This window comes from Electrona antarctica (genome assembly GCF_951216825.1).
Source record: "Electrona antarctica genome assembly, chromosome: 4".
NCBI classification, from domain to species: Eukaryota; Metazoa; Chordata; class Actinopteri; order Myctophiformes; family Myctophidae; genus Electrona; species Electrona antarctica.
The window spans coordinates 7902506-7916849 of NC_136809.1; the positions used below are offsets into that span (position 1 = coordinate 7902506).

Sequence of the window (14344 nt, forward strand, 5' to 3'; positions counted from 1 at the left end):
CTAACTATAAATGCACCACATCTCTGTGTGTATGTGAGCGTGTGTGTGTATGGTTACATGTAATGCACGTAACTCGACAACCGGTTGCCCCACCGACTTCAAATTTGACACAAGCGTTCCACACCACAACAGGGAGTGCAGTGCCCAGCCTTGAGTCGGTGGCATGCACTCTGGTCAGGCTCTGCCAGTGGACCTAATGAGGCCAAGTCCCCTCACCTGTGCAATGTCCAGCCTCTGCCTGAACCAATTGATTGCCATGGCAATCCCACACCTGCCAATTGATTACTTAACCAGTTCCCCTCAGAAGAGGGAAGGTTTAGGGCCTGGTGTTTGTCAGTTAAGACAAGCATGTTGTTTCCTTCTAAGAGCCAGAGAAGACCATTCTACTGAGGTGAAAATTGACGCATTGTCCTGATTTCTTTTGTGGGCTAGAAAATTAGGAAAACTAACCTGTTTTCCTAATTCAGAAACAAACATAAAAAACAGAAAAAAGGTGTTTTTTTAAATTCAATTCCGACTGTTGATCAGGTTATGCCAAAATACCATGGACGTGGTCCGAAAATTGAAGCATTGTCCTGATTTCTTTTGTGGGCTAGAATATTAGAAAAATTAACCAATATTTGATATTTGTTCAGAAACAAATATCAAAAAACAGAAAAAACCTTTTACGTTTACATAAACGTTTACGTAAATTCCTCCTGTCGATCAGATTATACTAAGATCCCCTGACCGAAGACTTCATGGTTCTATTATTGACACACAGACACACAGAAGCACGCACACACAAACCTACTTATTGTAGAGCACTATATCAGGAAGCCAGATGTGTTTGGATGGGATTCGTAGTTTTTCGATGCCTTCATACTTGTCTGGGTCCCACCTCAGCCTGTAGTCAAACCACTCCTGGAGAGATAAGTGTTCACATACTCAGTTCCTGCAGCTTAAATCATATACTCCGTCACATGTTGATTGATTGTCAGCAAAATTAGATTTTAGTTTTAGTCATAGTCTCTTGAATAGTTTTCATTTAGTTTCAGTCACATTTTAGTCACCTGGGATGTTTTAGTGTTAGTCTACAGTTTTAGTCTACGAAATATCATAAGATTTTTAATAGTCGACTAAATCTACAGTTGATTTAGTCGACAAAAATGTATTTTCGTGCCGCCATAATGGTTGATTTTACAAAATAGCAGATCTACAAGCTCACACGTGAGCTTGTAGATCTGCTATTTTCAGCATGCAAGTGTAAAATGACTTACACAAGATCTCTTGTCCACTAGTCCCTTCCTAACATCTTAGTCTATAGTTTTTACTTGTTGACGAAATTGTCAATATATTTAGTCTTCGCTTCAGTCATCATAGCTTAGTTTTCATTTAGTTTCCATTTCAGTGAAAAAGGGTAGTCGACAAACATTTCTTTGTCATAATATTAGTCACCGAAATCAACACTGCTCCACCGCACACCGGTATCGTGCGTCGGAAATAGCAGACAAGTGAGAGCTTGTAGGTTTGCTATTTTCGACAGAGCATGAATACACTGATGTTCATTTAGCCACAACTAATGATAATCATCCGATCTACAAGTTGACCACGTGTCACAACATAACTATATGATTCTGTGTATAACACGTGTTAATGTGTATGTGTGTACTAGTATAAAATATGTGCAAACAGACTGTTGAAGAATATACAGTAGGCTATAGGTTAAAAGGAAAGCAGAACAGTGAGATAGAGAGGAGACGATTTTATACTAGTATAAAATATGTGCAAACAGACTGTTGAAGAATATACAGTAGGCTATAGGTTAAAAGGAAAGCAGAACAGTGAGATAGAGAGGAGACGATTTTGGTGACTGTTTTTGTACATTTGTTTGAAATACAAATGGTGAGAAATTAAAGAAAAAAACAGAATGACCGAGTGGAGAAACAAATGCGTCTGCTACAGTTAGCGCACTGCATATAAATGCTGAGCAGACCCAGCTATGACCTCCATTTTGTAAAGAGGGTTCATTATTGGGACGTCGTGGATGGCAGCAGCTTCAATCTGTTTCAACATGGTATAGGAACAGTCGTTGAAGTCCAAAGTACAAATACCTCGCAATTGTACTTAACCCATTTAGACCTGGGGCCCATTACTTTTTCTGAAAAACCTATGTTTCTACAGTGGTGCTCAACCTTTTTCATGTAAACTCAAGGACCCCCAGAATTATCTGTATTTGGCTGCGGATCCCCATCTGAAAATATGTTGTTCCAGCCAAAAGTGGCCAAAGTGGTTCCCGTCCTGAGTACAATGTAGTTATACTTAGTTTACATCACTGTAAGGGGCGACTGTGGCTCAAGAGGTAGAGCTGGTCGTCCAATGATCCATGGGTCGGCAGTTCGAATCCCGGCTCCTCCTGTCTACATGTCGAAGTGTCCTTGGACAAGACACTGAACCCCAAATTGCTCCTGATGTGCTGGTTGGTACCTTGCATGGCTTCCGCTGCAATCGGTGTGTGAATGGGTGAATGTAATGCACAATCTATGTAAAGCGCCTTGGATAAAGGCGCTATATAAATGCACCATTTACCATTTACTGTAGGTGACTGCATGGGAATGTCAGTGTCTGACGTGAACAGACTGTGTGAGTAAGAAACATTCTGACAGTGGACATGTACAGAGAGAGGGATGCTATTAGCATAGTGGCAGTGAACAGACTGTGAGTAAGAACATTCTGTGGACATGTACAGAGAGAGGGATGCTATTAGCATGGTGGCAGTGAACAGTGTGAGTAAGAACATTCTGTGGACATGTACAGAGAGAGGGATGCTATTAGCATGGTGGCAGTGAACAGTGTGAGTAAGAACATTCTGTGGACATGTACAGAGAGAGGGATGCTATTAGTATGGTGGCAGTGAACAGTGTGAGTAAGAACATTCTGTGGACATGTACAGAGAGAGGGATGCTATTAGCATGGTGGCAGTGAACAGTGTGAGTAAGAACATTCTGTGGACATGTACAGAGAGAGGGATGCTATTAGTATGGTGGCAGTGCATAAACCCCCTCATTACAAAGACAAACGCACATTTAGAGTGCAGTGGTGCAAAAGCCAATGGAGCTGCTCTACAGAGATATGGGGAAAAAGGTGATATGAGTCATCCTTCACCATGCCCCCCACTAAGTGGACGAATGTCTGGCGTAAACCAAGAGAATGGTGAATGCCTTTATGCTGTTGTTGTCGTCGTTTTTCCTTATAATTTGCCACTTTTCTGTAAATCCATCACATTGGACAATTCCACATATTTCCCAGCACTAAAACGGATGAATGTTGTATCAACACAGAGAAGCGACGACATACCTGAGACAGCCATAAGTTGGTAGTCATGATCTGTTCTCTCTCGTTCTGCAAGTCAGCAAAAGGAACCAGTCAAAAACACATGAAGTACAGTACACCACAGCCACATATCACGTGTATTAATATATGAAACATCGTTTTAGTTCAGGCAGGCACAGAGGTCTTTACAGTCACATGTCCATATTCCCTCCATTCAGATAAGGCCACAACCGAAGCCGAACTAAACCGTCCTTTTTAAACGGGCTGGTGTTCACTCTTCCATGATTGACATTGTTTCGCCTGCTATCACCACCTGCCAGCTTGTCAGCCCTGCACCACCACCACCACCTCCCTCCACCCCAGCATCCTCCTGGATTAGCATTTAGGACTTCATTAATTTGCCTCAGAATGTCCATAGGGGGGCAGCAATGCCTCAGGCGGGTGGGGGGGGTGGTGTCGTGAGGTTATTCGCTTGAACCACTCATCCTCAGGCAGAAGTGTCCTTGAGAAATACACTCAATGCCTTCACTGTACTGGTTCTCAAAGTTTAAAAACTGTGCAGTTGGGGAACACTTTGAAGGACCCCTGTGGGTCCTTCAAAGTGTTCCCCAACTGAACAGTTTTATTTATTTATTTTCACCTATTTTCAAAGAATGCTGACAAATAATCTTGATAAAACGCGTGCGTGCGTGCGTGCGTGCGTGCGTGCGTGCGAGTGAAAGTGCTTAGGGAGCGCTTAGAAAGCGCTATATAATTGCAGACAGACTCATATGACTGATCATGTTAATTTAACAAATGTGTATCTCTAGGCTCAACATATTACAGTTGTGTTATCAAACAGCTGATATTCTGAATGTTATGCCGGTAGATATGGGTAGATATCATTTCTTATTATAATTTCTTGTTTGTTTGTTTTTTCCAGTTACAAAATAATGCATGAGATGGAGTGCTATACCATGAGATATTAGCACGGGACCAAAGGCTGAGTGCAATAAAGTACATCACCACACCAGAGTATTATGCGATTATACCACAGTTACATTTATAATTAGCAAGCAGAAGAAAGGACTATTGCAGTTACCGTTGCTAGGTTACAGGTAAGGTAAACAAGGAGGTTGATGCCCTCAGCGACGTGTTGTACTGTGATATATTGGAAGTCATTTAGAACGCCTCTCAGCCAATCGTAACGTGGGATCAGAAATAACTGTGGTGGTATAATGATTATACAGCAATATTATTCCAATCTGTTGGAGTCCAAGCCCAGAGCATCTTCAAGATGGAGTGCAGTGATTTTTGTATTTGTTCCAGTTCTTCATGTGTTTATGAGGTGACAGTACATCCATTAGACCCCTTGGTGTGGTTGTTATGTGCAATGGTGTCTTCCCTTTGTATTTGGGGTTTCTTCCTGGAGGCTGAAACCTTGACAGTCAAACGTGCCAATGAAAAGAAAATCACAATATCATCCCCTCCCCTAACCCCTCCCCCTTTATCATACAACCACAGCTGTGGGTGTGGCTTCAGTTCAGGCGGATCACCACCCATCACCACCTACCAGGCAAACAGACATTTTAACAAATACTGTACACTTTTTTAAAAAACATTCTTCCTTCTTATATAATAATAATACCTGATGATCGTGTTTCAGGGTGGAAAATAATCACGACACTCCATCTTTAATCTATTCTAGAACAGAGGTTCCAAAACTGCTTTAGCCTGTGAACCCAAAAGATGAATTAGAAGTTTGCCCGGGACACAAACTGGCGAAAGAAGCAGATCAGCTATGCAGGGGTTCTCAACCAGTGGTCCGGGGACCACCAGTGGTCCTTGAGGGGGGTCCAGGTGGTCCCCAGCTAAATGATGGGACAGTCGGTAACCAAATGGACCCTTATTAGATCTGTAACTCTCGAGACCGTAAAACGAAACCAAATGGACCCGTGCGGGTCCATTTGGTTTCATTTTACACTCTCCAAGAGTTCAATTATTTGCATAACTTAAGTTAATTCTACACATTTAGAGAATATAGAGGTATTGTTGTGTTGATCGTTTGCCTGTTATCACTCCTAATGTTGCACTTTGGTCGGCCTTTGGCTGTTGGAAATGTGCTATATGAATAACACGCACAACAAGCTTCAAATTAACATACAGTTTTGGTTGTTCAGTTTGACCCACCCGTTTTTATATATATGGCTTATAGAGTAATGTCTTGCAGAAAACAGTGAGTTGAGAAAACAGGCTTGAAAGGTTCACTTCTGTGGTGGTGTCTAACATTACACATGTTTAAGCATTTATTTCATATTTAGGCATATTTAGTCGATTTCAGCTCTGACATTTATTACAGACATGCTCTAGTACAGTATGTGAAGAGTCTGTCTGTGCTATTAGCTCATTTTGGATAAATGAACAGTTAGTCTTGCCGCCGTGACTCTGTCTCTGTATCAAAAGGAGTAACAACTAATGGGCCTTGATGTGGAAAAGGGTTGAAAGCCACTGGTCCAGAAGATGATGGTGTTACTCACCACGCTGATGAGCTGGGACAGGGACACCTGGATGGAGATGGTGACCTGCTGGCTCTTGTTAACGGCAGGCCGTATCAGCTTGTTGTAACGCTCTGGGCTCAGAAGATAATTCACCAGCCTCTCCTCCGCATTCTCTGCCCCGCCGCCTGGACCAAACACACGCACACGCACACGCACGCGCACACACACACACACACACACACACACACACACACACACACACACACACAGTTTACAGTTTAATAGATGTTATGCTTGCCTTTATGCGTGTGCATGAGAGTGCGTGTGCGTGTGTGAGTGTGCGTGTGTGTGTCCTCAAGTGCGTACACTTGAGGACCCCCGCCGACACACGCAACAACCTTCCTGGTTGCGTGCCAATGTCCCATTTGCTGTTTTGTTTTCAAATCATTCTTCATGTCAAATAAATGCAGCAAAACGAGAAAAACTAAACGGGGAGAGAAAAGTAAGTAAATGCCATATCAGCTGGCGGCTCGCCTCGCTTCATCTGTTGGAAGGGAAGCACGAGCCGAAGTGGGTCGACGTGCACGACATGCGTTCCCTCCAGACTAACGCCAGGGTTCGGAAATGCCAACACACTGGAGGGGGGGAGGGAGGGGGGAGACAAAGAGAAGACAAATCCTAATGTGACCATGAGCAGGCCACAACGAATAGGCTGACTGTCAACGGGCCAGAAAGTGGCAAGGACATTTATGCTGACCAACAACGGATTTATGATGCCGCAATTTGTGTACAAGAGAGAAAGACAGAGAGCAAGAGAAGGCATATAAGGAGAGAGAGAGATAGAGAGAGAGAGAGAGAGAGAGAGAGAGACAGAGACAGAGACAGAGAGTGGACACAGAAGTCAAATGTTTATAATGTCTCCAACCAAAGAAGGATTACAACAGCAACTTGTTCTTCTGCACACTTATATAGACTGTATAACGCTCCAACCTCTCCTATTATATGGACGTGTAACTGTCTCTGACAGAAAATGCGCAATACTGTTTATAGTTTCACAAGATGGTATTACTCAAAGTGCTAATGTACTGTAACACAGGCTCACAGCTATTTATATGCAATATTCGTACACGCATTGTTTTATCATGATTGTTCTGTTCCACTTATGCTTTGGAAATGTAAACGTATTGTGTTTTCTCACGCCAATAAAGCACATTTGAATTGAATTGAAATTGTGAGAGAGAGAGAGAGTCAGACGTGTGTACTGTAATGTGCATCATATGCTTTACAGCGTAGAGAACATGACGATGCAAGATGGGAAATGCAAACACAGAGGCATATTATTGTACAGTCTACAGTGTAAAGTCTACATTGCGTGTTTGCATGGCCTCTCTTGTGACTGCACGCAACCTTTTAAGACAAAGGAACAAACAAAGGCCCACTCATGGGTCTCCATGATGAGGGACTCGTGAAGCGATGCAGCTTCTCGTGCCGGCATGCTGCTGAATCATTTCAAATAGTTTGGCCCTGTGATGCGTGCTCTGCTCTCAGCTGTCATGGTCGCTGTTATTTTCACATGGTCAGAGCCAGCTGAGAGGACCAGTGATGCAAAGTTAACCTTAACGCTCCACCACTTTACATCACCCACCCACTGACTGTTCCTCATTGTATATGAGCAGCTGTGTGTGTGCGTGTGCGTGTGCGTGCGTGCGTGCGTGCGTGTGCGTGTGCGTGCGTGCGTGCGTGCGTGCGTGCGTGCGTGATGTGTAAGCTGCGTGTATGTGCGACAGAGAGATGTATGTTTAAGTGAAGGTTAATGCAAGAGTTAAGTACCTTCCAACCACTCCTCCGTGTCATTACATGTGGCCTCGGAGTAGCGTGACATGTATTTATTGCATGTGACATGATGACTGTGACTGTGAGAGCGCGTCCAGACAGACAGACAGGCAGACAGACAGACAGACAGACAGACAGACAGACAGACAGACAGACAGACAGACAACGAGGAAACACAGCATTGTGTAATAATAATAGCATTGGCATCGTTTTGGTCCTATATGTGCCCTGTCACATTTCAGAGTGCATGTTGTTAGCCTAAAGTGAGAGTATTATTATGCTGTTAAATGTCAAGGACATGAATGTTGCAAAGAAACAGCTCCCATACTGCACACTGTGTCACACACACACACACACACACACACACACACACACACACACACACACACACACACACACACACACAGTGTTGATTTTGATAGCAAATTGTGGTTTTAGTTTTAGTCAGTCTTTTAAGTTTTGAATAGTTTTCATTTAGTTTTATTCACCTGGAATGTTTTAGTGTTAGTGTAGTTTTAGTCGACTAAATATCATAAGACTTTAGTCGATTAAATCTACAGTTGATTTAGTCGACTGAAATGTATTTTGGCCGCCTTGATGCCGTCGATGGCTGATTTTACACTTGCTCAAAATAGCCGATCTGCAAGCTCACGACTTGTTGTGAGCTTGCAGATCGGCTATTTTCAGAATGCAACTGAGTGTGACAATGACTTGTGTCTTTTACTTATACTGAATGACTTGTCCACTTGTCCCTTCCTAACATTTTAGTCTACATTTTATTTGTTGACAAAATTGTCAATATATTATAGTTGTAGTCATCATAGCTTTCAGTTTTCATCCGTGAAACTAACATTTTTCGTCATAGTTTTACTCGACAAAATCATCATTGGTGCAAACAAACTCGCAAAAGCGCATGACACACACGCACCACCATATTTGCACAAACATGGACTTGGGCGAGAGTGAGAGCTGCTGGGTGCATGAGGCGCCATATAGGTGCATGTCAACATGTGAATAATTTAGACATGGATCTGTGCCCTGATGGATTCTGCAGAGTGATGCTTATATGCTGCCTGTCACAAGTGGTCTCCATCAAATGGACCCGCATGTTTCCATCAAATGGACCCGCATGTTTCCATCAAATGGACCCGCATGTTTCCATCAAATGGACCCGCATGTTTCCATCAAATGGACCCGCATGTTTCCAACAAACACATGTCATTAGTTCTGCTTTGTCTTCGAGGCTGTTTGTAAATTGTGTAATCATGACAAAGATGAGTGAAGACTTGCAGAGAGAGAGAGAGAGACACGCACGCGCGCACGCGCGCACGCACGCACGCACGCACGCACGCACGCACGCATCATGACCTTCCCTTTGTGACACAAATGGAGACACAGAATTCACCCAATATGTATAGTATACAGTTTGTCTATGTTTGCATTAATTTAATTGTACGTGTTTGTTTGTCTATGTCTCTGTTTGTTTTTGGAAGAAGAAAAAACAGGGGGGGGGGGGGGGGGGGGGGAAGCACTTCATACATGTTTGAATCAACTGTATCTTTATCTTGTGCTTAGCAATAAAAGACAATTGAAACAAAAAAAGTATTCATCCTAAAAGTTTTGAGGTAGAGTGTGCATGAGCAGTGTTATGGTATAGATATAGACACATGTACATGACATATATGTTATGGTATAGACACACACATGTACATTACATATATGTTATGGTATAGACACACACATGTACATGACATATATGTTATGGTATAGAGTATAGACACGCTTGTACATGATGACATATACATGACATATACATGCATGTCAATTATTGAGAGGCAATCTGCTGTGCAGGCAAGGCACGTGCATGGCTTTGTCTCATTTAAAATAATAAGATTATACAGAACAACTCAACCGTGTGTGTGTGTGTGTGTGTGTGTGTGTGTGTGTGTGTGTGTGTGTGTGTGTGTGTGTGTGTGTGTGTGTGTGCGTGCAATATATTTCTGCATATATAATGAAATTCCGGAGGCACTAAACATAAAAGAGAGGGTGTTATGCGGCAGATGTATTTCAGCACCATGGACAGAGCATTAGTATTATAGCCTGTCCTGCTTATTTCCCTATAGCTAAATTAGAGATAGTTATTATAGTTTTGAACCAAATGGACCCTTATGGGTCTGTAACTCTGAGAGTGTACACAAATGGAGTCAGTGACACTGACATAAATTGGGGTCCCAGAGGTCGAAATGCCATTAAATGGGGGTCCCTATAGCCTAATGCATGTGGAACTGCATGGGGGACAGGGGTCCTTGAAATTAATATGTTTCGGAATCACTAGAGCCTAAAAATGTCGATGTGGGGGTCCTTGACATGAAAAAGTTTGAATACCGCTGGTTTACAGCCATTTAAAAGCATTGGGGTGTGTCACGTGTGTGTGTGTGTGTGTGTGTGTGTGTGTGTGTGTGTGTGTGTGTGTGTGTGTGTGTGTGTGTGTGTGTGTGTGTGTGTGTGTGTGTGTGTGTGTGTGTGTGTGCGTGTGTGCGTGTGTGTGTGTGCGCGTGTGTGTGTGTGCGTGTGTGCGTGTGGTGAAGCGCGCCCCTTAAGTTGAGGCGCATCAAAATCTAGTTTGACACATACCGCTCCTAGCATGTATTATTACACAAAACATTTCATATCATAGGCTAATAGGCTCTTTGAAAACACATAAGCATCTACGAACTTTATTATCTAACAGACATTTTGTGATGGCTATATATTATATACTGTTATTCAACTTACTCGCAAGAGACAGGATGAGAATTAGGAGGATGCTGTTCGCAGCCATCATTGCAGACTCCGGAGGAAACTTGGTTCGCTTATCTTTATAAAATCACCTCCGAGAAAGTAGTAGAAACGTTGACATCACGGTCACCGCTCCATTGAATTGTTCTTCTCTTCGGTTGTAGTAGTAGTTATAACTCTCTTTAGATTTCCATCGCTTGGTGCTGGGGGTCTTTTCCAAACACGTGCAGCAGAAGCAGCAACAACAACTGCAACGGTCCGCTCGTCGTCCGCCTCGGTTTTCTACAGCAGCACAAAGATGTAACGCATAGCCCGTGTTTAGCAGGACAACCAGGTACGTGTGCCTTTTCACACATTATAGAAAAGATCTTGTCCTATCGTATGGTTTATTAGCTGCCCCTGCCGCCGCTGATCAGCGCCTCCAGACTTGCCTCTTCAGCCATAAACCAGCCGCGTTGACATTACAGAGGCACATTCGATCCGAATCCAATATAGTCCACACCCAGGACAGTGTTGCTTCTGTGTAGGCTATGAACAAGTAGGCTAGACAAAACCCACACGGTCCACGAAAGATGCACGGAGGAGTGATCTGTCCTTTTAGGCGCACCGTTAACTTATAACGGTGATTTTGGCACAGTGTGCACGGCTGCGGCGAATGAGCGTTAAGTTTTCACACAATCCATGGCGCGCCAGCCAAGACGACAAGGCGTAGGTTATACTCTGCGATGCAAATTGATTCCAGGCGTGTTGCAATTATGGGTGTCAGAGGTCAGAAACCAAATGTCCCACTAGAAGTCCGACCGTCAGCCCTGGAGTTATAGGCTAGTGGTGCTCTGTGCTCCCCGTCTCGACCCGAGCCTCAGCCTGGCTGCATGGACCATGGGCTGGAGACGACTCGACCCCACGTGACAGACAGGCAGGAGTGGTGGAAAGTAACTCATTACATTTACTCAAGTACTGTATAAGTCAAACATTTTGAGGTAGGCCTACTTTTACTTTACTGGAGTATTTCCAATTTTCAGTTATTTTATTTCTAGCCTCCTATAATACTAGCCTACTACATTTTAAAGGCAAAATATTGTACTTTTACTCCACTACACTTATTTGACAGCTTTAGTTACTTTGTATATTTTGATTATTATTATTACATAACATACATTAACCACTGCAGTGGATATTACATGTGGATATTTTTAAAAACTTGAAATTGGCACATTCTGCATAATGAGTATACTGTTACTTTTAGTACTTTAAGTATCGGCCTACATTTTGATGCCAATACTGTTTTACTTTTAAGTACATTTGGAATTCCGGACTTTTACTTGTAACGGGGTATAGTTCTACATTGCAGTATTGATATACTTTTACTTAAAACAAAATGGAGTACTTTCCCCACCACTGTTGACAGGTACGGTAGGACTGAGTGAGGTTGGCTGCCAGTGTTCAGTATAGCCAGGCCCGGTTCTTCCTACAGGCCGACGAAGCGGCGGCTTCGAGCGCCATGGGGTTGGGGCGCCAAAAAAAAAAGAAGAAAAAAACGTTTTTTTTTTGTTTTTTTTTTTAAACTTTTTTTTTTTTAACTCTGTCCCAACTCTGTCTGCCCAGTGCCCCCCCAGTGCCTCCCCAGTGCCTCCCCAGTACCTCCCCAGTGTCTCCCCAGTGCCAGTGCCTCCACAGAGCCTCCACAGAGCCTCCCCAGTGCCTCCCCAATGGACCCCCAGTGCCTCCACAGTGTCCCCACTGTCCCTCCACAGAGTCTCCTCAATTTTTGGGACAGAGTAAAAAAAAAAAAAAAAACTTGCTTGGGGCGCCAGATTGCTCAGGACCGGCCCTGAGTATAGCCCTGATGCCTCTCTCACTGCCTCTGTACCCAGGCTTTTAGCCTGAAGCCTCAGATGTTGTAAAGGCACTCTGCCAAATGTCTTGATTATAGCAGCCCACTGTTCACGCCCAAATGAAATAGCCTACAAATTAAGGGCCAAGAATTAAATGGTTTATTGCAATATATAAAATTAATCCCACTCCCACATGTATGTTATTGTTATTTTTGAGTGGTGCAACCACTCCATTGCCCAGCAATGTGTGTCCCTGGCTGGGTCCGTCCGAGCACGGAAATAGCATTTTTTTTTAAAAATTTACTTACTGATTAAAGTATAGCAATAAAGACATTTAGAACAAAGTAATCGCAACTGGTAGTTAAGATAACATAAAAACGACTCAGTGTTTTTTTCCCCAGATATAATTTACATTAAAGAGTGTAACTGGAATCATTGTGATCCACTTGCCTCCGAATCCTGAGAAAGCCTGAAGAAAACCTATAGGCTATAATACAGTGCGTGACACTGCACATGCCACATGGGGTGAAAGACCTAACAGAAGCACAAGAATAAGAATTAGGGAAACTTTGGCTGCTCAGTTAAAGCAGTGAGTGAGTGCAGAATAGTTCAGCAACATGGACACTACAGCTAGCTCCCTGTTCTCTTCAGAACGAGAATGGATGATGTCATTGATTTTCCACTTTTCACACACACACACACACACACACACACACACACACACACACACACACACACACACACACACACACACACACACACACAGTCCCAGAAGTATTTTTAAAAAGCAGGAGAGAGAGAGAGTGTGAGAGTGAGTGAGTGAGTGAGTGAGTGAGTGAGTGAGTGCGCGTGCGCGTGTGCACGTGCTCTGTGTAGCCTGTCACAGTAAAGAGCAGAGTTATGTCACAGGCCACTCAACCGTATACACTTCGCACCAAAAGGACAGCGAGGAGAAGTAAATACAGAGAGAAAGGTATGTGACCCGATGATTGCACCTCTTTTAGACATCCCTGCTCGTCTCTCATGAATTAAACACAGGCCGATGCAGCCCCATAACTCTGTTAAAAGCTGCGATTCGCCTCGGCTGACGGGAGGAACACGGTCAAAACCCTGAGTGTTCATTTCACCCCGAGAGGGTGTGCAAACGTGTGTACACTCCCACAGTTACCAAATGGGTTTGAGTTAACAGGATGGATCTTATTGTGTAGACCTATTTTTGTGGAAGTTCTTTGTTAACAAGAGGTTTTCCGCTCACTGCGCTCAGTGTGTAATGTAATGTTCCACTATTTGCTTGGGAAATGTAAACGTATGTTTTCTCATGCCAATATAAAGCCCTTTAAATTGTAATGCGAGTAAACACACATGGTTCACACGATGGATTACAAAAGCAATGCGTCACGGTTCGAGTCAAGACGGTGTAAGACCCAAGCGCAAGATGAGAGGCAGAGGCAGCCCAGTTCAAATTAAAGTATGTATTTCACCAACCAAGAGGAGTACAGGCAGCAATCAAAGTCCAGGTACAGGCAAAGAAAGGTCAAAATACTGGTAGGCAGTCAGAACACGAGGAGAACAAGGAGGACAAAGGGAAAACACTGGGAAAACTAGGGGATCTGAATACAAGGCAACAAGTAGTCAAGAACGAAATACTCACAAGTGACAACTAACCAACAGATAACTGAAAACACCAAGGGCATATAAATAGACATGGACTAACTGGACACAGGTGAATATACAACTGACAAATCAACACAGGGATTGGCTGGGAGACTTAACAGGACACAGGTGGAGAAAACTAATCACAAGGTTAGACAAGTGAAATCAGGTAACAGTAGGCCAACAGCAAACAGTAGGACACCACTACAAAATAGCAGTATACAACAAACATTATACAGATCATGACAAAGTCGTTTGGGGACAATCCTGGGCCTGCAAAGAATGCTCTTGCACATGACAAAGACCACCACCACGCTACGGGTGTACGTGTGCCACACATTTTGGCCTTTGTGACCCTTTCATTCTGGAATGCCCTATTATATACCTACTGACCTAAGATGAGCAAAATCAGTATCCACGTTTAAATTCTCTCCTGAAAACCCACCTTTATGTTAA

At 43.3% G+C, this 14344-nt stretch overlaps 1 protein-coding gene across 5 annotated transcripts in view; it reads right to left on the reverse strand.

Moving 5' to 3' along the window:
- Positions 1-13905, reverse strand: part of LOC306922202 (neuronal acetylcholine receptor subunit beta-2-like) — a 35861-nt gene extending 21956 nt beyond the window's left edge. For 3 of the 5 annotated variants that reach the window (XM_079499602.1, XM_079499601.1, XM_079499600.1), the window contains exons 1-4: positions 10398-11067; positions 5829-5974; positions 3337-3381; positions 794-903 (exon numbers count right to left, since the gene is read on the reverse strand). In XM_079499602.1, coding sequence (XP_079355728.1) covers positions 794-903; positions 3337-3381; positions 5829-5974; positions 10398-10446 — 350 coding nt within the window. In that variant the 5' untranslated portion in view covers positions 10447-11067. Of the gene's footprint in view, positions 1-793; positions 904-3336; positions 3382-5828; positions 5975-10397; positions 11068-11796; positions 11860-13886 lie in introns of those variants that run through there. The other 2 variants (XM_079499604.1, XM_079499603.1) reach the window with 2 other exon arrangements.
- Positions 13906-14344: the final 439 nt, after the last annotated feature.